The 26,331-nt window shown below is 37.8% G+C and overlaps 1 protein-coding gene across 3 annotated transcripts in view; it reads left to right on the top strand.

Annotated features, from left to right (window-relative positions):
• Positions 1-26,331, top strand: part of RBKS (ribokinase) — a 69,783-nt gene that overhangs the window by 6,319 nt on the left and 37,133 nt on the right. For 2 of the 3 annotated variants that reach the window (XM_055816668.1, XM_055816670.1), the window contains 4 exons: positions 8,382-8,473; positions 12,858-12,990; positions 17,771-17,834; positions 20,634-20,696. In XM_055816668.1, the coding sequence (XP_055672643.1) occupies positions 8,466-8,473; positions 12,858-12,990; positions 17,771-17,834; positions 20,634-20,696 (268 nt within the window). In that variant the 5' untranslated portion in view covers positions 8,382-8,465. The remainder of the gene's footprint in view (positions 1-8,381; positions 8,474-12,857; positions 12,991-17,770; positions 17,835-20,633; positions 20,697-26,331) is intronic. The other variant, XM_055816667.1, reaches the window with a different exon arrangement.

Below are 26,331 nucleotides of genomic sequence, written 5' to 3'. Positions count from 1 at the left end.
CAGTGACAGCTCCCAAGCTATCCAGAGGCCCCCCTTGTTCTGCTTCTTTTTGTGTCAGCTCTGTCCGCCTGCTTGCTTTCTGCAGTTTTCTCACATGGCTGCATGGCAAGGTTCAGGGAAAAGCTCTGTTTTAGTCCTGCTATCTTCTCCCAGCACCAGCATTGTGGAAGATACGGCAACCAGTAAGTCCTCTGTTACCTCCTCCGTCCCATGAATGAGTTCCCACCCGTCTGCTTCTGTTCCTACCAGCTGCAGTGTCTGGTCTGTTTCAGTTTGTAAATTGCTTTGAGATCCTTCAAGATGAAAGGTTCTACTTAAGTGAGATCATTATCACCTTCCACATTTCTCCACTCCCTGTTTTCGGTTGAAGCTTCTTGTCTCATCTCAACTTGGGGTCCCACACAGTACTCAACATTCCCAGCTCACAGCAACACAAAGCTTGCACACACATTTCAGCTTCCAGTCCGTGAGTTGTTTGATGCCTCTCAGAGTACTTCAGAGCTAAAAGTTAAATACATGTATTTTCCTGAGCTGATGCCAAAATACTTAGCACTTGCCACACTGAGATCGTACTTCTGCATTCGTGTCTGACTTCATGTTATTTTGTGTGCTTCAAGAGACTCTTCCTCCCACTTCTGAAGTACTTACTCATTCTAGGAAGCATTCCAGCTACGATGTTGTTCTGTGATCCTACACTATATTCTTATAGCCATACTTTGTTCATGTTCTTGTGGTTAAACTGTAAGCCTGTCAGGGCAGGGATTTCACTCCTGTCTGGTGTAGTGAGCTTATGGAGGGGAACCCTGACAGGGGTTCAGAGGGCTCTCACTGTTCAAAGGCTCATAGGCAGTAACACAGTGTTTGGACAGGAGAGCCCCCTTACTGTTCAAGCTGCATGTCTAGCTGTCATCTTCATATTCCATATTTTAACTGACTAGTAAGAGTTTTTCATGGTATAGTATGTATGTGTGTTTATTCCCAATGTCATTCACATTCCAGTGAAATTTCCCTCTTTCCTATGAAAGTGAGGTCATCTTAAACCTGTGTTTATGATACTGCAGTCATTTCCATGGCAGTAGACTATGATATCATCAGTGGAGGATTTTGCCTTTCCTATGTGTGTTAGCAATTAAAAATTATGGTTTGTGAGATAAAACTAGTGTTTACCAAGCTTTTAGGTTTAGTCCATGTGAGGCTGGGAAACTATTGCTTAATTCTCCAGAGAATTCACTTTGGTAATGGAGTAAATGAATCCAGAAACATTTTGATCCTAGCAGGTGTTAAGTTTTTGGGGGTGTATTTTCCTAAATGGGAGAAGAAAATCCGATACTCCATCTTGTGTTCTTTCACCTGGCGAAGAACACTTGTCTGAAACACCATGGTACTCAGCATTGTTTTGTTATTCAGAGCTACTTAAATGCTTGACTTAAAGTATCCCAATTTTCTAGTCTCATTAGTCTGGCATTTTTCCCCTTTGGAGGTCAGTAAGCTATTATACACCACACACAAAAGTAAAATAATGCGGTTATCAGTCTTTTCATCTTTTTAATGGGTGCCCTATTTGCCAGCTATCGGTAGCTGAATCTTTTTGTTGAACCTTCCTAAATATGTACAGTGTTCTCGTGGCTTGGTGACAGCAGAGGCCAGTTTTCAGCACTGTGATGGCAAAAGAAAATTCACTGATTTAAAATGTGTCCAGTGTTAGAACAGTTGCTAATACTGCAAGACGAAAACAATGGATTCACAACATAATTTATTTCATCCGTTCAAATACTTCTGAATTTTTAAGCCAAGGAATAGACTTCTCCAAACAAGAGTGAAAAGAAAAGGAAAAGAAGTTAGATAAAAGTACATAGAGAAGGAACATCATCGGTCTTGGTTTTGTGATATGGGACAGAATTTGTAGGCATTTTTGATAATGTAGTTTAGTTACATAAATATACTAAACCTGTGCACATTTCAGCCTGTCTGTTTTGCCACGTGACAGAACTGAACTCTCATAAAATATCTGTTTAAATAATCTAGGTCAGGACATTAGGAAAAAAATCTCAAAATAGTGTGCCCTGAATACATACAAGACTTGCATGTGTCCAGTTTCACAGCAAGACTAGGATGTGAAAGGATTCTTTCTGAAATTATTACCATATTAGTGACTACAGTAGAAAGAAAATCCTTTTCCTATTGACTGTCTCTGGAAAACCACAGTGATAGCTCTGTTTGAAGAAAATTAAAAGTCAGGAAGTAATAACATTATCATCAGGGAAGAGGCTGTTGGGATAAAAGCTTATTTACCCATTGTCCAGTATCAACATCAGGAGTAAGGGGTGTGTGTTCATTTCTGCTAAAGAAAAGTGTCCTTTTATCTCAGCAACGCACTATAGCATCTGGCCATTGCTTCATGTTATAACATCCCAATTTACAGATAGCACAACTGTCAATACTGCTTTCTGTAGAGTTCTTGGACATCTGTGCATTTCCAAGTAAATAGCACACAAAACAACAATACACTGGGCATTGCCATTGTCAGTACTGCAGGGTATTCCTCCGGCTTCTGCTTATCCCAATGATAGAGACTGAATATTTTGTTGTGTTATGAATGTGGCTGTAATTTCTAGCCCCAGTGAAATACTCTTTTCACCACATAACTCTTACAGGGTTTTTATTGTTTTGGTTATCATCCCTTCTTATATTGGAAATTCTTTTTGACTGTTTAAAATACAAACTTCTCTTGCCTTTTCAGCCTGGAGGTGTTTGACATACAAGATTCACTACAGTCAAAGGGGATTGTCTAAAGGAACTCCTTTGAAAATATTTGTCACAATAAAAAGTTGTTAGGCACTATGTTTTAACACCCAACACTGAGAATATTGTATTTTCTCCCCCGTTATGAGCCACAGAATGATATGATTAATACTTCTGTCTTGTTAATGAATTACTTACTGGCTGTACTGTTAATGGAAATAACCATTTTCCTAGTTGCATTTCTAGACATAAATATCTTTGGGTGAATTTTAGTACTCCTGACAGTAAAAAGCTGCTGGCACAAATCAAAAGCTGCAATAAAAATTGTATAGAGTCAATGGTAACAAATTTGTGTAAAAACACTCCGGGCAGGCATATATATTACGTTGCCTCTAGGCGCTGTGTGAGCTGTTCTTTCCAGAGAAGTTTACCAGTAAGGTTTTGTTTGCTTGTCTTACATGGCTTCAGTTTTTAGCCCCTATATCAAACTGCAGTAAGTTATTTGATGCTGACGTCCTGGTTCCTTTCAAAGCTAGTATCATATACTTTGAGCCTGAAGAAAAGACAAATTATTTTTCACTAGTACGTTGCCTAAGTAGGTGCAGCTTTATAGAACACGTTGATCTTTATGACAACTAATTATAAAATAAGGAGGTGGTAATGTTCCCGAATATATCAGTCATGTGCTCTCTTCTGGGTATTATTATTTCTTCTTTTAATTTCTGACTTTAGTCCATTTTTTCTCCTTTTTTCCTCTACTAGATCGATAGTATGTCATCCCTGAACTACCTATGATTTCCCCTTATTTGCCTTCACTTCTTGTTATCTTTCTACATCACATTCTTAGAGTGCACTTCTTTTCCTGCCTCTCATCTCTCAGAAAATAACTTTTGCTTCCAAAGAATCATAACTCCCTTCTGCTAATTTAGTCTATCCATCACTTGCTGTACTTCCTGTCCTCTTTCAGACTCCTGTTTATACAAAATGCATCAACTTTGATAGTATAAACAGCAAAATGAAAAAAACGTACTGATCAGAACTGAAAATAAAGGATAGGCAGACCAAGTTCAGTACTCATGTGGAAAGACAGGCATTTTCCATGTTCTCAGCTGTAACAAGAGCGAATATAGAATCAGAATCATTTAGGTTGGAAAAGGCCTTTAAGATCATCGAGTCCAACTGTTAACCCAGCACTGCCAAGCCCACCGCTACACCATGTCCTTAAGTGCCACATTTACACGTCTTTTCAATACCTCCAGGGATGGTGACTCAGCTACTTCCCTGGGAAGCCTGTTCCGGTGCTCAACAAATCTTTTGGTGAAGCAATTATTTCAAATATCTGATCTAAAAATGGCAATGCCAACTGCCGGGGAGTGCCCAAGTATATAACTTAACCTTCAGAATTATCTTTTGATACAACATTTTGCACAACTAAATATTCACTGCCTTCCTTCTTCTAATTGATCCTGTTAGTATTACTCATTGGGAATATCCCGTTACTATTGTTCAATCTTTTATTTGTTTTCCTTTTTTTTTCTTTCTTTTTTTATTCCCCCCCACTTCTGAAAGAACAAAGTAAAAAATGATCTGTTGGGGAAAAAGCAGTTGGTGGTTTTGCTGGAGCTCATAGCACTCCATATAGAGGCAGCAAAAATGAGCAGATTTTTCTGCAGTTTTCGTTGCCTGTTGCTCATTAAATTCTGTGCATTAATGGAGACATGGGAGTTGTCCATTGGCAGGTATCACAAGCTAGGATTATACAGAATTACACTTTTCTGCTATTTAGGGATCTGCCTTTCCCAAGGGAGCTTAAATCGTGACAAAGGTAAAGGTACTTGCCTAGAGGAGATTTCTGCCTGTCGTGGCAGAGTTAACCTTGGCCAGCAAAGCCTAGGCAACCCCCCACGCTCTGCTTGTTCTCATCGTTGCCCCACAAGCCTTTAATGTTATTGTAATCCAGGATTTATTAGATGCCTTTCTAATTAGATTGAACTTAAGATAAAACTTTTTTTTAATCAGTGAATCTAAGGATAAGATAGTTTCAAAGTAAAAACTTGTCTAGTGAAGGCACTACAAATTTAGTCCTGAAGTGATTAGGCAGTTGGACTGGATGATGGTTGTAGGTCCCTTCCAACTGAACTATTCCAATCTATTTTCTATTCTCATATTAAGTTTAAATATATTGATTACCTTAATTATCTATGATTAAGTATATGTAAACTAATAAGTGTTTTGGTTATACTTTTCATTTGTGACTTGTATGGATTCTGTAGGAAGCACTGCAGTTGCAAACTTGATGAAAAATTTCATACTTGTCAAAATTATTGCCCTGGGTAATAAGCTTTTAGAGCAACATCTTACTGAAGGGAATTATTAATATTTGGACTGCACTGTACTTCATCTTGATGACTATGTAGTGAGAACACATCTATGATATTGCTCTTACTGCTGTAGTTTATAAAGTAGAATCTGCTTGTGTGCGAAATGTCAACGTTTACTGGTGTGTGCTTTGGGGTTTTTTTACCAGGAAAAGACTGATGACAAGATTTTGTAGGCGGGTCAGTAGGTGCCCTATTTTTTGCATGATAGTAAAGCAGAAGGACAGATTACATTGTTGATTTACCAGTATATAAAAAATCGCAATGACAAGAACACGGACCCCGTGGCCTATCCACTCAACCATATTATTTCCACTTTGTTCATTGTTGTCTGATAAATCCTTTCTTTAAGAGGCAGAGAAAAGATTAATGTTCACATATGTCTTATTTATCTTAATCTGTCCTTGGGCATGTAAACATCACTCTTTGCTTGGGTTGCAGAGGTTGTTTTGTTTTGTGTCAATTTTCTGCTTTAGCCCTCATACTTCATCATGATACAGTGTTCTATTCAGCATAGGAACCATAGGCAGCCTTCTTCAGTTCTGGGTGAGCACAGTGTTTCAGAGACAGTCTATTCTAACATCGCCATCAGATTGCTTTGAAAATAATTATGTAACTGCAATTCCAAAAATAATGTAATCGAGAGACATCAATGAAGAACAACGTGGGAGGCAAATAAAGTTCAAGAGTAGCAATTTTGAAAATTTCCACAATCTTTCTTAAATACAAAACAGATGATTGCTAAGAATGATAGAATGTTTGCTGAGTCTTAAATATCTGAAGATAGATTCATATTTGTTTGGGGTTTTTTAATCTTCTTCAAGCTTCAAGTTCAGAGTTAAACATTCCATAGATTATGAATTCATCAATGTTGTGCCCACCTTTTCCCAAAATTTAACTGCTAGTGATGTGAGGAAATGTTACAAGTTTGTTGTCCCATGAGAAAGCTTTTCACTTTTGTCAATCAGTCAAATAAATAATTTCTTTGTGTCAAAAGTTTCATATTGCTAACATAATTCAGGAATTTTGATCTCTTGATGATGGTGTCATTTCACTGAAGTGCAGTACAGTATGCTACTGTAAATGCATCAGGACATTCATCTGTATGCCTTCTTATTTGTTTCATCTTTTAATATCTATGAGGATAAAATCTTCTGCGCAAAGGGTCAAAAGAAGTGTTTTGAAGATCTTGAAGAGCTGTGGATGTCTGTTCTTATTCTACATGTTAAGAATTTTGGTCTTTTTAAATTGAGGTTGTGACTGCACATATAGAAGATACCACACTTGTGACCCTCCTACTGGTAGTCACAGCCATTCATTTAATGTTGTCCCTTGCTAGAGATTTTTGCCAGTTGTTTCAGTTCAGCTGTTTACCATTCAGTAATATGGTCTATAAAACTATAAACCAGTTTGTCTTTTAAGAAATCTATAACTTGTGTTTCATAAAATACATATTATCTCTCATGGCAAAACTGATTGAAAAGATGCCTGCTGCTCTGCACCTATTCACCATTCACTTGTGTTGTGGCAATAAACTGTATATTGTGCAAAATCAAACGGGTTTGAAAAAAACCTCTGGATGATGGGGTAAAACTTTTGCATCTCTGCCACCATGCTTCAGCACTGTCCGGCGAAAGGGCTGCTTTTTTTAAGCATCAATTATTTTATCTGTTACCAGTTTGGGTAGTGTTTCTACACTGATTGTTACCATAGGCTAGAGAGAGAACTCAGGCCATCAAACACCCAAGCAATAATGAATTATTTGAATTGTCTGAAAAGTTAATTTTTTTAAAAAGAAAAACTTGTCTTGTTCAGAGACATAGGAAGAAGAAAAAAACGGAGATTTTCTGTAATTTCTAATTGCTTCTTAACAACTTTTTCAGTCATCAGAAATCTGAAGGGAGACTTAAGAACCGAGAACCAGATAGCCCCATACTTAAACCAAGCTGTTCTTAACTAAATTCCTGATGTAGTCTCTTTATACATTTTGGAATTTTTCTACCTTCCAATAAGATGTTTTAGTGGATTGTGAAAAGGGTTGAAAGCATAGACGAGTCAAGAATATCAGATTTTGAAAAGAATTGTGGGGGTTTTGTCTCCTTGTTAGGGATTCTTTCCCATAGCACATGTTCAAATCTTTAAAAATTACACTAGACAAAACAGATCAAGGCTAAACCAAAATGTCAAGCCAGATTCAAAAGAGGTCTGAGACATTTTCACCACAATGTTGCACTAATATTCCTAGTTAGTGGCAAGAACGCTCAGTTCTGAGAATCATGAAAGCCCAGTAAATTGTATGTGCTACTAGACAGTGGCTAGTTACACCTACTCTAAACTCACAGGGATTTTCCCCATCCCAGGGAATTCCCAGGAGGGGAGAAGAGCCAGTTTTATTCAGTGATTCAAAGAGAACAGAATCAAAGCTAAATTCTAGACCTTTACATTACATTCCTTTTCATTAAGACACTTTAAAATGCAGTATTTCTGCTGCCATTTCGATACTCCTGATGATCTCCACGTTTCTTTAGCAATAAAAAAAAAGTCTGAATGTTTCTTTTGATCCTATGTAAATGACAGTCATCTTAGATAATGTGATATCTAATCTAACATACAAATTGTCTTCCACTCTGAGTTGCCTGATAAGAATATTGTTTTTCTTAGAGAGAAGTATTTATGTACTTTTCTATTTTCCTTTCTCATGTACATAATTTCTCAAAAACATACTGGTACTTTATGCTTTTCTTCAATACATCTAACGAGCTAAGTATACCATATTACCTACTTAAACCTTAGTTACATAGCATTCAGTGTTTTCAATGTACAAAGTACTATCAAGTCAAAGTTTCAACATTGGCTTAGGGCAGTCTGGCCGTACTGCCGCCACAAAAGGCGCTCCTGCTCCTCCCCTCACTCACCTGTTCCTCAAGTTCTGTCCCACCCTGCCTGCTGTATAGTAAGTTGGACCAATTTGCTGGTACAAATGGAAATGACCCTTGGAACAAAAATATTTTGAATTAGGAAGCTCCGTGTGCAATATAAGCGGTGCAGGAGAAACAGTGGGGAAAATGCTGCTGAGGAGAGGGCACGGTTTTACATCAGCTTAAGCTTCATATGTCTTTATAGTCCTTTCATGTGTTGAAAACAATGAATAGACACTGGTTAGGTGTCAAGAACTGGAAGCAAAGCATGATTCATTTCAGGATTAATTTATGCAAAACCTGCTAATATAGATCTCTCCCTTTCCCCTCCTTCCTTCTTCAGACTTTCTATCTCTGAATGTGATCTAGTTACTGCTCACATGGGAACTTTTCAAGAAAACCCAGAATACCAGGGAAAGGGACATTAATGACTCAGTAAGTTGCACTTTCACCTCTGATTCAGTGCTTCAACATAGCAGTAAAGGCTTTTGTTCTGTTTCTAATGCCATCCTTACTAAGGGATGTCTGTCTAAAAATACAAATGCTAATCAGCTCTAGCCTTGAAGGGAAGTTGTGGCACACTTACTGGAAGAGAGTGTTGAAGTTACTGCAATGGTGAAATTCTTATGTGTGTACGTTATTCATCCCAAACCTCTGAAACACAAGTGGATGTATCATTCTTCATTTGCCATGAACAAATGTGGGCAGCATTGCCCTGTTCTTTACATTTAAATACTGTTTTGTAAAAACTCAGTTCAAATTCTGAGTGATTATATTCCTTTGTTTGTAATGTCCAAATTATTTCTGAATGCCTCAGTCTGAGCTTTCCTCTATAAATACGGTTCAGTAGTACGACGCACAATTTCCAAAACATATAGTGATTTTATTTCCCATCTAACTAGCGTTGAGGGGCTTTCAAGTTTAGTTTCTGGTCATTCGTAAGATGTGAGACCTCAATATCCTTTGTACCATTTATCTTCTCAAAGTTGAGCATAATTTGTCACATAAGCAAAGAGTACTCTGATGGATAGCAACTTACATTAGGTTTTTCAGGTCAGTGTTTTTAGATTATGTCGAGGTTGTAAATGGCTTTACAAAACATTTTATTTAACAATTCTGGAAGCTTGTGTGACAGTTTTTCTAATTAACTTATTTAGCCTAGTTTTGGAGTAACATTAGCTGTTTCATCACTTTTAGGCTATTTTGAGTATTCTTTGTAGCACCATCAATAAGCCAAGAATTTGTAGTCCTGTAATCATACAGATTACTCATCATTGCCTTCTCATAACAGAAGCCTGAAATGCTCATTAAAATTGTCTGATGTGAACCAAAAGTTAGTATAGTTGCAGAATTAACAAGAGAACAGCATTTTATTAGCAAAAAAAAAAAAAATATTTTTGGATACCTGTTTCAGTGAAAGTGAAAACTCCAGGCTTATATATAGATCAGTACTCTGAATTTGTTTAATATGGAAAGTAAAAATAGGCTTCTGGAGTGGAGGATTGGTCTGAAAAGACTGACGATCATGCCTGAAATGTAATAAGGTGGGGGTTTTGTTTACAGTGAGCTACAGGAACTTGCTGCCTGTTCTCGCCTAGTCTGTTAGCCTATTTTTAAAATTGGCTAATTATAAATCACTGTTCCAACTTGATCCTTTGCCCTGTACCTTTCATCAAAACAATAAAAAAGGTCATCTCCCCATCTTCAACAAGCTATTTGACTCCCACAGGCAGTTGTTATACCGTGCTGCTTGAAACTTGGAGGCTCAGATTCTCATCTCACCAAGCCTGTTCTTTCCCCAGTACAATTATGATGTGTCCATTGGAGTTGCATGTTGATACCAACATAACTGAGAGAATAATTAAGTCATGGTCTGGTCACTGTTAAAACAAGAATAAGTATGGTCGAACATACTTCTTGAAAATGCGCATGAACTCAGAGCAGCACTATTAGCAGATGTCTGCTGGGATGTTGCAATTGTTAATCTTTGTCTAAAAATAGATTAGCTTTTTGTGGAAACAAATTCTGTTTAGAATAAGCTATAATCTCTGAAAAACACCCTAAGGAAGGAGAATGAATTGAGACTTGATACCATTTTCATACTGCAGAATTTAAATGAGAAGACCGTGTGAGCTAGTGGGTTGAGCTGATCTCTGTTTTTGGTTTTGCCACTGGCTTCTTGGCTGACCTGAGGCACAAAAAGGCAAAATTACTTGCCCAAGTTTCACACCCACAAAACAGGAATAATGATGTTGTTCTGCTTTTTAAAGCGTAGTGAGATCTGTGGATGAAAGGAATTACACAAGAGCTGCTACTACTATTTCTTACCAAGACTGGTAGTGTCACAGCACTTTCCAAACTATCAAGCTACAACAAGGTCTTTTACCACCACATATCAGCACACTCTTCAATGCCAGTCCCTCTGCTGCCTTCTCCTAGTCTCACCTCATCCAGGGCACACTCCCTTTTCTCTTGTTTCTTCCTCTCTCCCTTCCTTGGCTGCTCCTTCTTCACTAGCTGCCCAACCCCTTAACAGAACCAGCCACAGCTGCACCTTATCTACATAGGCCAGCCCCACCCTTCACCCCTGAAGCCGGCCCACAGCAGTATATTATCAATGCTAATTAACCCAGCGTCATTCCTCTACATGGTACAACTCTACTGAATGGCACATAATTTTAGAAGTGTGCACGCAGTACCCTGGCAGTGGCTGAACATGAGCTTTCTCAGCCAAGTTTTGTGACCTTCATTCTCTGGTCCACTACCATCCCTAATTTGGTATCCCATGGTGAAAATAGCGATAAATTATAGATGTTACCATCAATAAACATTTATCTACAGTCATTACACCTTGTTCCCTGAAATCTTACAGTTACTCATTGTTGTAAACAACGTGCCAGATGCTGCTGTGGGCAGTTTTAACTTAGCAACCCTTTCTATATATATGTAAGGTACTATAAGTATAATTCTAAAAAGCTGTTGCGTTTTTATTTAAAATGGTTTAAACATTTCCCAACAGAATGTTCCTGGTTCTGCCTTTCTGGAAACAAAATGAGTGCCATTAGCGGTATGTGTGAGCCTTCTGGCATTTCTCTGTGTCACCCACACAAAATTAACCTGCTGGCTGGGTACCGTACACTCACACTAAAATCCAGTGTGCTCTGTTAGTGAGCATCCTTACTTAGCGTCTGCATCCGTACCTGCATCTGTCTGGCAACTGTAACTACCAATGAAGCACAGACCTGCAGCAACTCCTTCAAAGCAAAAATCTTAATTTCTGGGAGTTCAGGACTTGTTTGGCTTTGCTAGTTTAATTTTAGGTTTTCTTGATATCCTAATGATGCTAAAACTTTGGACTGATGGGTGCTAGAATTGAAAATCAGGAGGAAAAAAAAGTTTGCTTTATCCTGAGTATTTTCAGTAAATTGGGCTGTGCTTTGTCATTAATTCCATAAGATTTTGCAAACACCAACTTGCTCCAGAAGTTGCAGCATAAACTCAGAAAGTAATACACGTATCCTTCATATCCTTTTCAAAAAGCACTCTGTAGGGATTTGCTGATGCAGAAGCATGTCACCTGTTTTCTGAATTGGAAGGATGGCAATTTTGAAGTTTCTGTAAGATTTCTTGGTAAAATAATGTTATGAATTAACATGAATGTTTGTCAATCTCTTCCTCATTAGGGCAGATTCCTCTGCATTCTTTCAGACTCCCCTTCCCCACGCTCCCTTTCTTTCCTGTAGGCTTTTGGAAAGCTGGCTGAGCTAACTGTCATTGACTGAACAGGTTGCTAGTACATCGTATGAGGCCTTCCCTCCGTACGTGTTGTGAACTCATTTGTAGCATAAGAGATGGAAGGAATTACATTTTTAATCTTTGTGTCTGGAATGTATGGCTTGAGGAGACAGAAATTTTGGTACTCTTGAGTGTTGTAAACACAACTTTGAATTACATATTTTATTAGAAGTGAAAAGTAAGATTAGCCTTTTGCATTTGGAGAAATTCATCCACACCGTCTCAGTGGTGTCTTCCCTTCAACTTTTTCAGGAGATAGCAAAGCATCTGGTAGGGTTAACAAAGTTGCAGTTTTGTTTTGTTTTTTCCAAAATGGAAATTAAACCAGATACACTCCTGATGAGTCTCTGCTTGTATTAGTGCATCTGGTTCTGGGCACCCACCCCTAGAAGGATGTAGATATAATTGGACTGTGTTCAAGAAACAACAAAATGCTGAGAAATTGTAAAGCTTGATTTGTAAGAGGAAAACTTTAAAAAGAAAAAACTTAATTACGTACAGTGCGCCTGAGTGACAGCAAGGGGGAGGAAGGTCTTGATAACAATCTACAATTTTGAGGGGTGTGAACACTAACAAAGTGAAAAATTACTTAGGGTGGTTCAAGAAGGTATAATTAGATGTAATGAAATTAAATTAACAATATGTAAACTTGAGCTGAATGTTAAAGTAAAACAACATGAGCAGTGAGACCTATAGATTTATTATTTATCTGTATTGAGTTAGCACTGGGGAATCTAAGTCAGGGATCAAGTGCTTCTTTTCCTGTAGAAACATGAAACATGAACAAAAGAAATGCAGTCCCTCTCTTGAGTAATAAACAAGAAGCTTGACTGAGTGGCATATAAGGAATAAACTTAAACGGGTGGGATGTGGAGTAGAGACCCTAAAAGATCTTTCAAGTCTTTTTTGGTCTTACTGGCTGGCTGTTGGACTATTTAGGATTATAAGAATGTAATTCTTATTTTGAAGATTCTTATTATTTTCAGTCACTAATGTATGTAAATATTACTTGAAATTGGAATAGCCTTACTACGCGATTGCCAAGAGCTGGAGAAACTGTCCTTGGACATAAGTTTTTTGTTGGTTTTGGTGGGAAAGGAGCCAACCAATGTGTCCAGTCTGCTCGACTTGGGGCCAAGACCTCGCTGATCTGCAAGGTAAGCACTGACTTGCTCTTGGATTCCAGCTGAACTAAATGATCATGCATATTCCAGTAAACCTTTAGGTGACTTACAGAAAAGTTTTTAGTTTTGTTTTTGTTTTTTTGACTTGCTTCTTTTTGTTTTTATTTTTTAATCCTCCTCTAGGTCCCTTTTCCTTATCTCTGCTGAAAATTTAAGTATGGAGGAAGCTGTTTTAAGAACACTGCCAGAATCAAAGACTAGTTGGCTAGAGGTTTGGCAGAAACTGCATGTAAAGAAGGACTGCAAAACTTAGATTGAGGTACCATGGGAAAAAAAATTGGAGAGAAATTGAGATGGTCAAAATTCAAGTAATCTTGATTAGCCCTCCCTCTTTATGTTCCCCACTGTTACAGTGATCAGGGATTCATTGATGACATTCAGGTGCCAGGCATTGTAGTCATTCTGAAATTTACTTTGTAGCTGATTGAAAGTCAAGACAATGACAAGCCAGTAACAAATTTGGGAAATAATGTAAAACTTTGTGCTTCAAGGGTTAAATCATTATCTCATTACTTGAGATCAGGATGAGATGTTTGCTTCCAAATTCTAGCACTTTTGCATGCTATGGGATTTTTTTGCCCACTTTTCTGAAACATCTGATATACAGCATTTCTAAAGACTGGCTCACAGACCATCAGGCTGATTCAGCTTGGCAGGTGCTATGTACTTACAATGCCTTTTTTTATTTTTGTCATTAAACATTACAAGTTTTGAGGGATAATTACTAAGGTTAAGATCAGATTTTCTCTCTCCATAGCCTTATTGTCTATCCTGTGCTAACTGTAGGTGAAACTTCAAATTCACTGGACATACTTTGTTATTGCCATAGCTAGGGAGAATGCTAAATTTGTTGGATCATTGTCAGGGATTTTTTTAGAAGTACTGAAAACATCTCAAGGAAGCCTTTCTCTCTGGTTCTCCAATCCAATATTAAGGTAAAGAATGGTAACTATAAATCTAAATTACACCTGCAAGCATTGCTGTGGATCATTATCACTAGTTCTTCTACAGTGTGGTTTTTTTTTATATTGATAATGTTTGTGCTTCTGTAATAGTGTGTATATTTGATCATCTTTGCATTCAAGAACGATCAGATTCAAGTACAAGATGAACTGGCAATGAATTCCCTGCTAAATATTAAAGTTGGTTTTTTTTCACTCAAAGTGTGAATTTTGTTTTATTTCTTAATGGTCTAGCCTTTGCTCAGTGCGTACATGTTTCTGGAAACATTTACTTTCCTAATAAAATTTAGCAATTTCTATAATTTCAAATTACTTTCCAAAAGAGGGACATTCTGCTGAAGTGTGGCATCCTCTTATATAAAATATAATATAGATAGAGGATATCCTTAATAAGAATAGGGGTAGACATCTCAGATCAAGTGACAAGGCGTTCTTCATACCTCAGAGCTGTAAAATACAAAGGAGAGGTGGTGACTATCTGGTGAGGATTTGAGAGGGGGAGTTTTAGGATGACTTACAGCTATGACTAGAGATGCCATAGAATGCTGTGGATTTTAGTGTAAAATTAAAGTACTGAGTTTAATTAGTGGAAGTTCAAACTGTTCTGCTGTGTGCTTGGATGTATCTGCAAGTGGCTCTGGGTTATCAATATGTATCACAGTAGTAGTCTTAAACTCCCCTCCTTAATTTTCTCAGTACAGTAAAACAATATATTGATGGAATAGTTGCCACTTCAAAAAGACGAGAAAGACAGTTGTTCAGAGAAAGGTACAGGATTACTGACAGGGAACTAAAGGATATAAGCGATTAAATTAATTGCTGGTGTTCATACAAGAACCCTGTTGCACTACTGAAAATTGCAGTGGTCTTGAGAGCCCCAACTCTTCAAAGTTGCTTTTTTGTTTGTTTGGGTTTTTGGAGGTTGTATGTGCTGAAAAAAGTCCTGCTTTACTTCTGATGAACTATTTGGAGTGATCCTCACTGGGTGATGATGTCACTAACCTGATAACTGCATATACTAAATTTTACTTAATCCTCAGCTGCATTTGATTCCTACTTAGAACTAGGAAGTGATGTATTACCATGCTATGTACTCTTTTCTCTTTAGATGATTTCTAAGCCAAATTTATGTTAAAGTGCTGTAAGCCTGAATCCTCACTTCATTGTGAGAACATAGCTATATCATGATGCATCCCACAATATGATGGATATATTCAATTGTTTTTCCTTTTGTATTACTGTCATATAGTTATCTTTAATACCTGTTTCATTACCTTATGAAGAAAAAAAGTAAACACTCAAAAAAAAAGTGCATATAGAATAGATTAAACAATTGAATAGATTAAACAATTGTCAAGAGTTACATGTTTTTGTTGTATTTCAGGTACAGATGAGTTTGATTCTCTAAGCTGCTAGAATTTTAGCTGCTATCATGCCAGCTAGCTCCCCTAGCTCCACATGCAAAACATGACAGTAAGCAGGGAAAACTCCAACTGAAAAATACTCACATAATTCCACTCATTCTAATATACAAACTGTGTGACCATAATGCTTGTACAAGTGACTGCTGTTGTTAAGAACTGAATAAAGAAGAAATGCTATTTTAGCACATACAATGATCTGTGGTCAGCAGGCTAAGGCATTTATTTTTCTGTTTACACGATAGTCCATCTAGCACAGTCTATGCAAAAGCAGAAAATACTTAAAAAAATGTTATATAATTTGACATGGTCAGTAGATATGCCTTTAATCTAGAACAAGCCTGATGTCCAATATTCTGTCCTCCTTGCGGGTAAAGCCTGAATGGAAAGATAAGCCTTTTGAATGCACTAGGATTAACTGGGTTGGATGCAGATGAACTAACATGGAAAAAAGTTCCCAGAGGAAAAGGGCCTCCATGGAGTCCCCTCTGAGGGCTTCCCTCCAGCACTGAGATGTCTTGCTGTGAGCAAAAGTACTACAGCTGATTTCAGTTGTTATGACAGTTGAACAATAAGGGATGGCTGTCTGTCAGTTGTGTAGGACCCAGAGCTGAAGGAAGGAAGTTTCAGTTGAGCTTTTGGAAAATGGTTATGAAATATTTTGTTGCTGAAATAACTGAGCAAATCCTGAGATTTGTTGTAGAAACTTTATTAGCAGCAAGGGAGGGAGAAAGTGATACCATCAGGTAGAATGCATTCCGTTAGTACAGCTGTTAGGCTGCAGAGGTGAGCAGACTCACTTTAAATTGCAGATGGCTGCAGTCATCCAGCCTAAAGAAGTAGGAAGATGCAGCTTCTGACAACCTGCCCTGTCTGGCAAATTGGGAGTAGTCAGAGATACAGAAATATTCTAATATGCAAACAATGAATAAGATGGTGACCAAAGTAAATGTTGTTGTGGGGTTTTTTTGCATGTACCAGAGGAATGTCCCATCTGGTTAGACTGTTTTGACCTAAATTGCTGTCCTACTTCAGTAAGACTGGGACCATCCCTAATAATGCTTTAGAAAAATCCTTTATAGAGGCTGTAGGAAATGAAAGTATGTTTCAAAACATGGTTGTGCAATAGAATATGTGGTGGGAAGGATCATCCACCCATTGCACTTTAAAGTTTAGAATTCTGAAACACAAGGTTTGATCCTTGTGATCACTAGTTAGTACTTGGGTCTTCTCTGAGGTTTCTAAAGGACTGAGCTCATAAGTAGACCAATTTCTAACAGCAGGCAATAGAGGCAGCTGCTTTGTGCTTCTGGTAACTCAAATACACCGTTAGCCATTTAGTGCTGTTTTATGAGAAGATGGATCATTAGGACTCCTCATGTAATTCCTTCATTGTCTAGACCGTGACCAGGATCTTGATTTGGCTTCCAATCTGAAAGATTTATTTTTTTTTCTCTTGCAAAGATATTTCCAGTAGCATTGGTCAGTCTTTGATACTTCTGATACACACAATTTACTCTTGGAAGCGGAAGCACACACTATGCATGCTCAAAATGTAGTCTAAAAGAGGTGAATTCAAAGCCATGTTGGCTTTATAAATATATTTTAAATGCTATTTTGACATTAAGCAAGTTATACCATTTTTTTCTCCATATATACATTTCTGTGTAATGTAACAAAAAGAAATTTTTATTAGTCTGAATAAACAGCAAGCAGAATTCTGTTCAGGTAAAAGGATTAGTGGAGCTGAAATTACAAGCTCTTTAACTTGCTGTTAGAAAAACAAGAGCATAGCTTGACTCCCTAACTCAACTTGATCTGCTGTTGCTGTATAAAGCAAACAAAAAATGTTGAATTTGTAAACAGTACATTTAGTACTGAGAATTATAGAAACCAGCAGTGGCATGTTTGTTGTCACTTTCTACTCCGTAACTACAGTTTGATATTTTTCCACCGAGGGAACTTGAGATAGAAAATACAAAATAGGAATGGCAATTAAGATGGACACCGGAGTTGCTAAGTGCTTTTAATTCAAAGCTGAATAATTCAGTACATGTCCAGATTTTACAGTCCCCAGCAGGTTTCAGTGTCAAGGGAACACAGTGGTTGTAAGAGGATGAAACTTGAATATAGCAACATGGGTGTAAGGGGGAGTTTTGTAATAAAGGAGGAGAAAACTGCAGAACACTATTCCTGTTGTTTATTAATGTTATTAATACATTTTACTATTATTTGTTTATTAATAAGGGAAAGTGCTGCAACACAAAGTGTTGTATTCAAATTGGATTAGAGCGTTCTGTTGTCTAAAGATGATCCATCTGTCCTCTCACCTTTCCGTCAAGAAAACCTATCCTTTTATCTTTTGTGTAGGTTGGGAAGGATTCCTTTGGCAATGATTATGTTGAAAACTTGAAGAAGAATGGTATTTCTACAGGTAAAATTATACTTTAAGAAAACCGTTTTGTTTCATTTTTAGGCTTTAAAGACTGGTAGTGGAGGGTTTCTTATTTTATTGCCTCATTGGATGTGTTTTATCATTCAAAACTATGAATAGTTGTTTTAACATAGCTGGCAGAACTGAATGAATATGGGTGAGAATGTGGGGACTTCTGAAATCAGCTGTACCACTAAAAATAAAATGTAATTTATTACGTCTAAATCTCAGAGGATTACATCAGCGCAAGGCACGTGAAGATAACTTGCTGTTATGCAATTCTTTAGGCTGGCATTAGTGATGGTAATGCCTGGTTAGAAATTGAAAAATCCAGTCTGATTATTCAACCTCAATTTCATGTTGGGAGGGGAGGGGTACAGTGGAAAAGCATTTGTCAACGCAGTCTATTTCACCTCTGTTTTGTGAAATGACAGGTGCAGTCATTTTAGAGACTGCAGCTGATATTTGTTAACACACACACACAAAAATCAATGTTAAAAGGCTTTCGGGAAAAGGGAAAATTAAGCATTCACAATATCCTAGTATCTTTGCACCTCTGCAACCCTAATTCTCTCTTGTGTAAATGTGTTGTTGTGTGCTACTTAACTACATGATCATATTTTTATTTATATTACTCTGGTCTTCTTCAGGGTGGACAAGGATGGACAGATGCAATCATTAAGTGCCAATTCAGTATTCTGTTTATCTTTTCTGTTTAATGTGCAGCCACGAGCTTCATTTACTGCATTATTCAAATTCTGCTTTAAAGACAGAGCTATCAGTATTTTGTGGGCTTTTATTATGCTTATCAGTATAGCATCTAAATATTTCACAAATGTATATACAGGTTTATTCATTGCATATCTTCCAACTTAGGCAAGAAACCAAGCAAGGATACCATAAAAACAGTGTCTGTTAGTGTACAGTTCTAAATCTCTCCAAAGTATGCCTACCTTATGAATAAAGTCTTTGATCATGTAAATAAAACTATTATAATGCATAGCACTTAGTGAAAATGTATATTCCACAAGGAACCTTAAAACTCATGTTTTCAGATTTAAATGATTGATCTTGTAATGTTAAACATATATTTTTAAATATCTTTATAGCAGCAAAAGAAAAGTGTAGGAGAAAAATTTCAGAAATTCCATCATAGTGCACTTCACTGATAACTAGATACATCAATTGAAGGGTTGGAACCTTTAGGTCCAAGGTATCAGTTTCTGTGGACTGAGTTAAAATTATGTCAGAAGGGTGTTAGATTGTCACCCCTCTACACTGGTCAGCCCTGGAGGAGGATAGGTTGTACTGCTCGTGGGGCTGGTCCAGGATCCCAGCTTGCATTACAGGATTTGAAGACAAGGGTGATTCAGCGTGCACAGACCTTTTTTGCTTAGGACAGTCTTATTTCAGACCCTGGCTTTTCATTTCAGTTTAATCTTTGTCTAGCCTATTCCTGTTGTTATACATAAGGATACTGGGTAATGGGTGAAAATTCTTGCCATAATGCCAGTTCTGCCAGCTTCCATTTCCTGGATCCTTGTCATATGTCTTTGTTTACGTTGCTCTTCTATTTCCTAACATATCACCTTACCCCTTTTCTTTCGAATTCCAATCTGTTTCATAATTTTCCCCTTATCCCAGTCTTCCTGTTGTCCACAACCTATGAGCTGCCAGTGCTGTTCCGACCATTTAGACCTTTAATGATATGTTACTCTCTGTCCCACATTTGAACTGTGCAGCTTGCAGCTCATGCTGCTTATTTTCTGCAGGAAGAGTACTGAGAGCACAGAAGACACAAGTTCCCTGCTTTCAATTCCAGTGTCTGGAGCGAGCTCATGATGAAGTTATAATTGCAAGGAAAGTTCTGCTGTGACTGTTGTAACTCAGAACTAGATACTGGTACCTCCAGGGCGAGTACCCACAATACTTTAGCAAAACTGAATGAGCATGATGTTATTTGTTTTTTCAGTCTTGTTCAGATTTGAGCAGATATTTAAATTGGCCACAAAAGGCACATCTTCAGAAAGAAGCCAACTTTTGCCCAACATCAAGTCCATGTTCTAAAATGTTAGAACACCAGAGCCTCTTAAACAAAAGGTCACCACAATTTGTCTCAAAGAAGTAGATTTTTCTCCAATACAGTTTGGGGCGCGGGGGGTGGTGGAAACCAAACTCAGCTTTTCTGGCAGTTTTCTACTACGGTTCTACCTACAAAAACCCACCTGTCATAGAAAGTTTCGGACCACTGGTTAATATTTGACAAATTTGCTGACAGCTGAAAACAGGTTCTTATAGTAGTATATATGGAACAATCTTTATAATAGACAGCACTGCCAGCCTCACTTCTAGTTAATTTATCTGAATAATAATCCAAAGAGGAAACATACAGCCTCACCACTGCCTTCATAGCACGATCTGCAGAATTAAATGCTGTGTTGTTTTAATATTTTCGTTTTCTCCAGTGTTGACTCTGTTGCTTCATTGGATAAAAGAAATACTTCCATGTAGGAGTAGAGTGCCTGAGAAGGCTGCATAAATAACATGCTTTCTCTAAAGCAGAGATGTAGCCAAATTAAAGAATGTTGGACTCGCATTTCTGTTTTGTGGGTGTAAATTAACACTTTTTGTTGTTGTTAGCTTCTCTGGCATTGTTGCACATGAAAGAGTAATTAGCATTTTTAAATTGCTGGAGGTTATGGGTTCATTTTAGATTTAATTCAATTAAACTGCATCACATGCTATTGGTTGAAAGTAATGTATTGAAGTAATGCATGCTGTAACTTTTCCCTTTCTTAGCATTTGTAGGTCAGACTACAGATGCTGCTACTGGAGCTGCTTCAATAATTGTCGACAGTGAAGGTACATATTTCTACTCTGAATTGTCCTTTTTGTTCTGCATCTACAGCCATAAAAGAAACCTTTGCCATGTCACTGTTAATTGTGGAATTATTTTTTCTATATCTTTCATTTTTTTCATGATCTTATTCACACTTCATTGCACTTCCTTTTTTATTACAGGCAACATTGTAGGATGAAGTGCCTAAAAGCAGCAGAATCAGATGCTTAGATTAGCAGTGCAATAGCCATAATTCAATCAGCCAGCTGATCCATCTAGTTTTACAATGACCAGTGCACAGTGTAGCAGAAAGTTAAAGCTCTCCTTTTCCACTACAACTTACGTAGCACTTTTACTATAGAATCATATAATTATGTTGGAAAAGATCTTTAAGATCATTGAGTCCAACTCTTAACCCAGCACTGCCAAGTCCACCACTAAACCGTGTCCCTAAGTGCCACATCTGCATGTCTTTTAAACACCTCCAGGGATGGTGACTCAACTACTTCCCTGGGCAGCCTGTTCCAATGCTTGAGAATCCTTTCAGTGGAGAAATTTTTTCTAATATCCAATTTAAACCTCCCCTGATGCAACTTGAGGCCATTTCCTCTTGTCCTGTGAGGAAAGAGTTTGCCTCCTCAGCGCATTGAGTCATTATGCTCTGAATCAGGAAAATAAATTGTCCTTAGTATAAGTGGAAATATTTATGTTGATCTTGTAATATTACCACAATTCTTGATCCCAAGTTGCATCTGCAGTGATGACTACACAGTGAAATGGCCTGTTTAGTTTTCCTGTGTTAATTTTCCTTAGCCTATGCCTTTGCTTTCATATTGCAGAAGAAGAAAAAGAGGTTTGGCTTGCTTTCATATTCTTCAAGATTGCTAAATCATCCTCTGAAAACCTTCTGTTTATCTTTTCCTCAAGCAAGTTATTGAGAGCTCTTAGGAGAAACGTGTGTGTCTGGATCAAAATTTAGAGCTCAGGACCAATAATGTTTTTGCAAACATAGCAAATTAAGTGTGATTGGTTTAGTTCACTTTTGGCACAGCTAAGAGCCTTCATTTGAACAGTTACCACAGCTTAGCTGACACATCAACTTGACAAGCTCCTATGTAACCTGATGGTAGTACAGGGGCTACAGCTCAAAATGGGAAAGGAAACATGACTATTCACTCCAGGAACAAACCTGGGAAGGGGCTGTGACTAAAAGCAAGTCTACACAGGAACATTCAGGAAAATTAGGCAAATTAGTTGGAGATGTGAGTTTAATTTTCCCTAAGTAAGATTAATCAAAGCCTTGCATGACAGCTCTAATTCAGAAATAAGGTAGCTCTAATGCATCGAATAAACTGGATACCGGCCTCTTACTTCCACCTCCTTCTCTTGGTTTGGATCAGCAGGTAAATTACCACAGCAACTCTGATGAAGTTCTTTCTTAGGCCACATGCAGTCACTACTCTGGCCAGTGTAAATAAGAGAGACAGTAAGAATCTAGTAGCACGCTCCCAGGGCTCACTGTTTTGTACATGTAACCATGTCTTGCACTAGGTGTGCTGTCCAGAAGGGTTGGGTAAGAAGCAGTCTTATTGCTTCCCAGTTCATGTGCATGGCTGGCTAAGATAAACATGGTCTAAACTTGAATGAACAGAGGTTGAACTATTAAAATTATAACACCATGAATTTTTCTGAAGGGTAAGGAACAAACCCATCTTGTAGATCTAAACCTTTTTAAGCACCAGGAAAAGAAAAGGGAAACTGATTCAGTGCGATGAGGTTCACAGTGGGCTATCTTATATGTTAGTGTCAATGTGAAGGGTCTCCGATAGTCTTGTGATTCACGTAATGAGATGAATAATGCATAAAGTCATGTAGTTTGTTTCTTTCAGAAATAGAAAAATCTTAAATTAAGTTACTGCTGGCCTCAGATTTCATTTAAAATCTAGTAGAAGAGCAAACCTGGTCAGAACTATGCTATAAAGCAAACAGATGCACAGAATTGGTAATGGTTCGGGTTGTTACTTCTTTCTAAAACCATCTGGTGCCTGAATTGAGTAAATTGCAATAAAATAGCAGTACTTATGTGCTTTGCTGTTGCAAGAGACACTTTTCTTTTCCTGTAGAAACCTGGCTGATTTGACCTAAACAGGTTTTACAGCACTTTTTGAAAGGCTTGTCTGCACATGCATGTTTTACCACAGTAGTTGTGCTGGCATAGCTGAAACACCACAGCATTCAATGCACTGATGTAAAGTAGTTTCTGCTAGTTCAAATTATACCTAAAAGGGAAGCATTTGAAACTGGGGGTGGTGATGGTGTATTGTGTTAAGACAATGAGGGACAAGTAAAAAACATAGGTATCGTCTCTCTAAATCGCCAAGTTTTACTTGCTGTATTGTCACATAGGTAACCTGCACTTTGTCTTGCCAAATGCAACTACCAGTACCTGGGGAAAATATCAACTGAGTAAAATCACAGGCAGAAGCAGGAGAGATACTCAAGTAGAAGGAGCAGACTATGATGGATGAGTGAAAGCAGAGAAAAAGAAAGCTGTAGAAAGCAAAGTCAGAGGAGGCTCTGAAGTAAACTTTCCCTGATGTTACCTGTGTCTGTCTAGCTGGCACTGCTGAATTTCTGGGAAGATTTTTACTGGTTACTGAATTGCACAGCTATAACTCACCCATCATTATAATTGGCAAAGCACCAAAAATTTGAAAATTATTAGGCACATTTGACATTCTTAAAGTTGCATTATATTCTGAGACAATACAGTATAGTTTCAATAAAAGATAGAGAGGTTAAATCCCTGCTTTAATGCAAAATGGTGGAGCGATGTTCAACAAGTTTATAGTGCTGCATTGGAAAACATGCAGCCCAGATTTGTTGCAAAGGTTCCTTCTGAGCTGGTCTCAGAAGCCCGTGCTGAAATTTTTCTGGAACTTCCGAGTTCCTTTTAGTTGTTCTCTTTTATGCAACCGCCTCTTTGTATAGGCTTTGACTAAATACAAGCTTCAGTTTACCAGAACCCTGTACGCTTTGAATCTGTACTTCCTCTCGTAAGGAGAAATGCTGGTACATCCAGCTGCTTTTCTTAACATGTTTTCTTTGAGGTGCACCGCACCACTTTGAACCCAGTTTTTGTTTCTCCTTTCAGCCTGCCTTCTTTCCCCTAGCTCTGTCACTTAGCACACCTGCTAACATCGTGCAATTGAATGGTAAGAATTCCATAAAGTCATGATGTGTATTGCACTTTTGCATACAGATATGGGGGGGGGGGGGGGGAAATCCATAAGGATTATTTTTTACATGATTACCTGTGAATTTTATTGCAGTTTTGTCCATATCTGGTGGTGGTTGTTGATGGTGCCATTAAGCTGGCCTCGCTGGACCACTAGTTTGAACCAGTGTGACAATTTCCATGTTCATTGCAAAAATGCAGTGGAGGGACAACAGAGGTTGGCAGGTCATGATTAAAGTGCTCTTAGTTATTGGAAGTTAAGACAAAGCTTACCTACACAGAACACTGCTGGATAACCCTCACTTAAGATAAGCATTGTGCTGACTTTATGATAATTATTAATCATTCATGAACAGTGAATAGGTGTTATTTTGTAAGTAAGTGTACTTTCAATACCAAAGTGCTACTAGTATTAAAAGAACGTTCAAAATATATGTTTAGATAAGGCTAAATAAACAAGGCAAACTGAGAATACATGTGCCAGCTTGTTTGAATTACACTTTACAAAGAGAAAATCTGTGTTTTGAACCTTCAGGGTTATGAGGAAAAGTCACCTGGATTTTTATAGAATTTCTGTGTATTGGCTTTCATCACGAACTTGAATGGTTTTTGTACAAGATTATGCTTCTACCAGGCGATTGCATAGAAATTATGATACCATGACACACCCAAAACTTGCCCTCATATTCATGAGCTGTGTGATTTGGCAGCAAATGTTTTTCTTATATCGTTCTTTTCTAGTCACAAATATCTTTTTTTCCCTATGAATTATTTGCAGAAGCTCTGCAGCTGTTGGTATAATTGCATTGGTTTGAGATTTTGGTGAGTTCTAAGCACTACTGATGCTTTTAGGTCCATCATCCCATTTAAAAAAGTGATCATTATTGCACTGTGGTGTTTACTGGTTTGGCTTTGAGTTTTCCACTGACGCTTCTCATCTGGTGGCATGTATAAAATGGCACTTGTAAAAAAAAATCTAGCTTGAGTTGCACATCTTTCTAAGAAGTGACAGCAGCAGGTTTAGAAGTCCAACTGAGGACAGTATTTATATATGCAACATTCACACTGTTTTTAAGTATTGATTGGATCCAATCCCCATCTGGTGTAAACTTGCACAAGTTTATCAGCTTCGTTTCGCTGTTCTAGTTTATAGCAACTCTGAATGTGGCCCTTAATATTCTAGCTGATGTCTGCAAAACTTAAAATTTGATGCTCCCATCAAAACTGAGAATTTTTAACCTAAGTGAAGTTATGTTAGAACTATTGGTAATGCAGTAAGTGTATTTTTCTCATTCTCAGTGTGGGTAGCATTTTACCTTACTTGAGCTGTTTCAAAGTTACGTGAATGACTTAAGGCTTCACCTAGAGTTAACAGAGATACATAGGCATTTCTAGACTAGTTTATCTCCCCCTCAAACAGGTATCTAAGATATGTAAGATTAAAAAAACTCTCAAAATACTCATGTCTCCTCCTTGTTGAAGGAACCTAGAAAAGTCTTTTTTAGAAATGAGTTTTCTTCAAATTTTCTAGAACGTAGGATTTTTTAAAAAACTTTTAAAAATTAGTCAGTGTTGGACAAGATGAATCCCACCCCTCTTTGCCATCTGTCTTTAACTCTGTTGTCCCTGGTGCTTATTTCCCATCTGATTTCCCTGGCAAGAAATAATTGCTTTCAACAAAGTGGTTGCTGTTTATACAAAATGCTGGTGTTGATTGGGAGTGCATGGGTCTGCGTTCTGCTTTCATGCATGCTGGTGTGAGTTTGTGGTGACTGCTGTCATTCCGTTAGTGAGGTTTAGATGGCTTTCTCTCTCCAGCTTGGGTTAAGCCCATCCAGACTGTACACCACAGTAGGTACTGCATTTCCCTGGCAGGTGTGAAAGCAGACTTTAAGTCTCTGACCTTTTGTAGTTACAAAGAAAAGCTCCTGACTGTGATCCAGTGCAGCATGGTCTACCTTGAATTTGCACATATGGATTTAAGCAAACAGTCTTCCTTATCGCCTTGGGCCATTAGCTCTGAAGTCTAATAATAATATACATGTCAGTACAGCTAAATAGTTTAGCAAGATAACGCAACAAGACATGTGGATAGAGTCTGAGATTCTAGGTAGCACAGAGTCCAGGCAGAAGTGAAATAAATTTTTGTTCCACTGATTCCCTGCCTTTTACTGTTTGCACTGCTGCACCCCATAAGCTTTCAAAATATACACCTGGCAAAATACGTGCAATTTGCCTTTGAATGTTTCCTCAGCAGGACTCAGATATCTTTGATAGCATTTACTTGTTGCAGAAGGTTTTTTCTCTCTTTTTTTATTTTTATTTTTTTTAATCCGAGATGCCCCTCATTGTCTGTTGAAAAGCAGGGCGTTGGCTTTAAATGCTGAGGTTTTGCTTTTCATATGCAGCTGTTCTGTACC

The sequence above is a fragment of the Falco peregrinus genome, chromosome 11, assembly GCF_023634155.1.
Source record: "Falco peregrinus isolate bFalPer1 chromosome 11, bFalPer1.pri, whole genome shotgun sequence".
Classification (NCBI taxonomy): Eukaryota; Metazoa; Chordata; class Aves; order Falconiformes; family Falconidae; genus Falco; species Falco peregrinus.
This window is presented reverse-complemented; position numbering and strand designations above follow the sequence as displayed.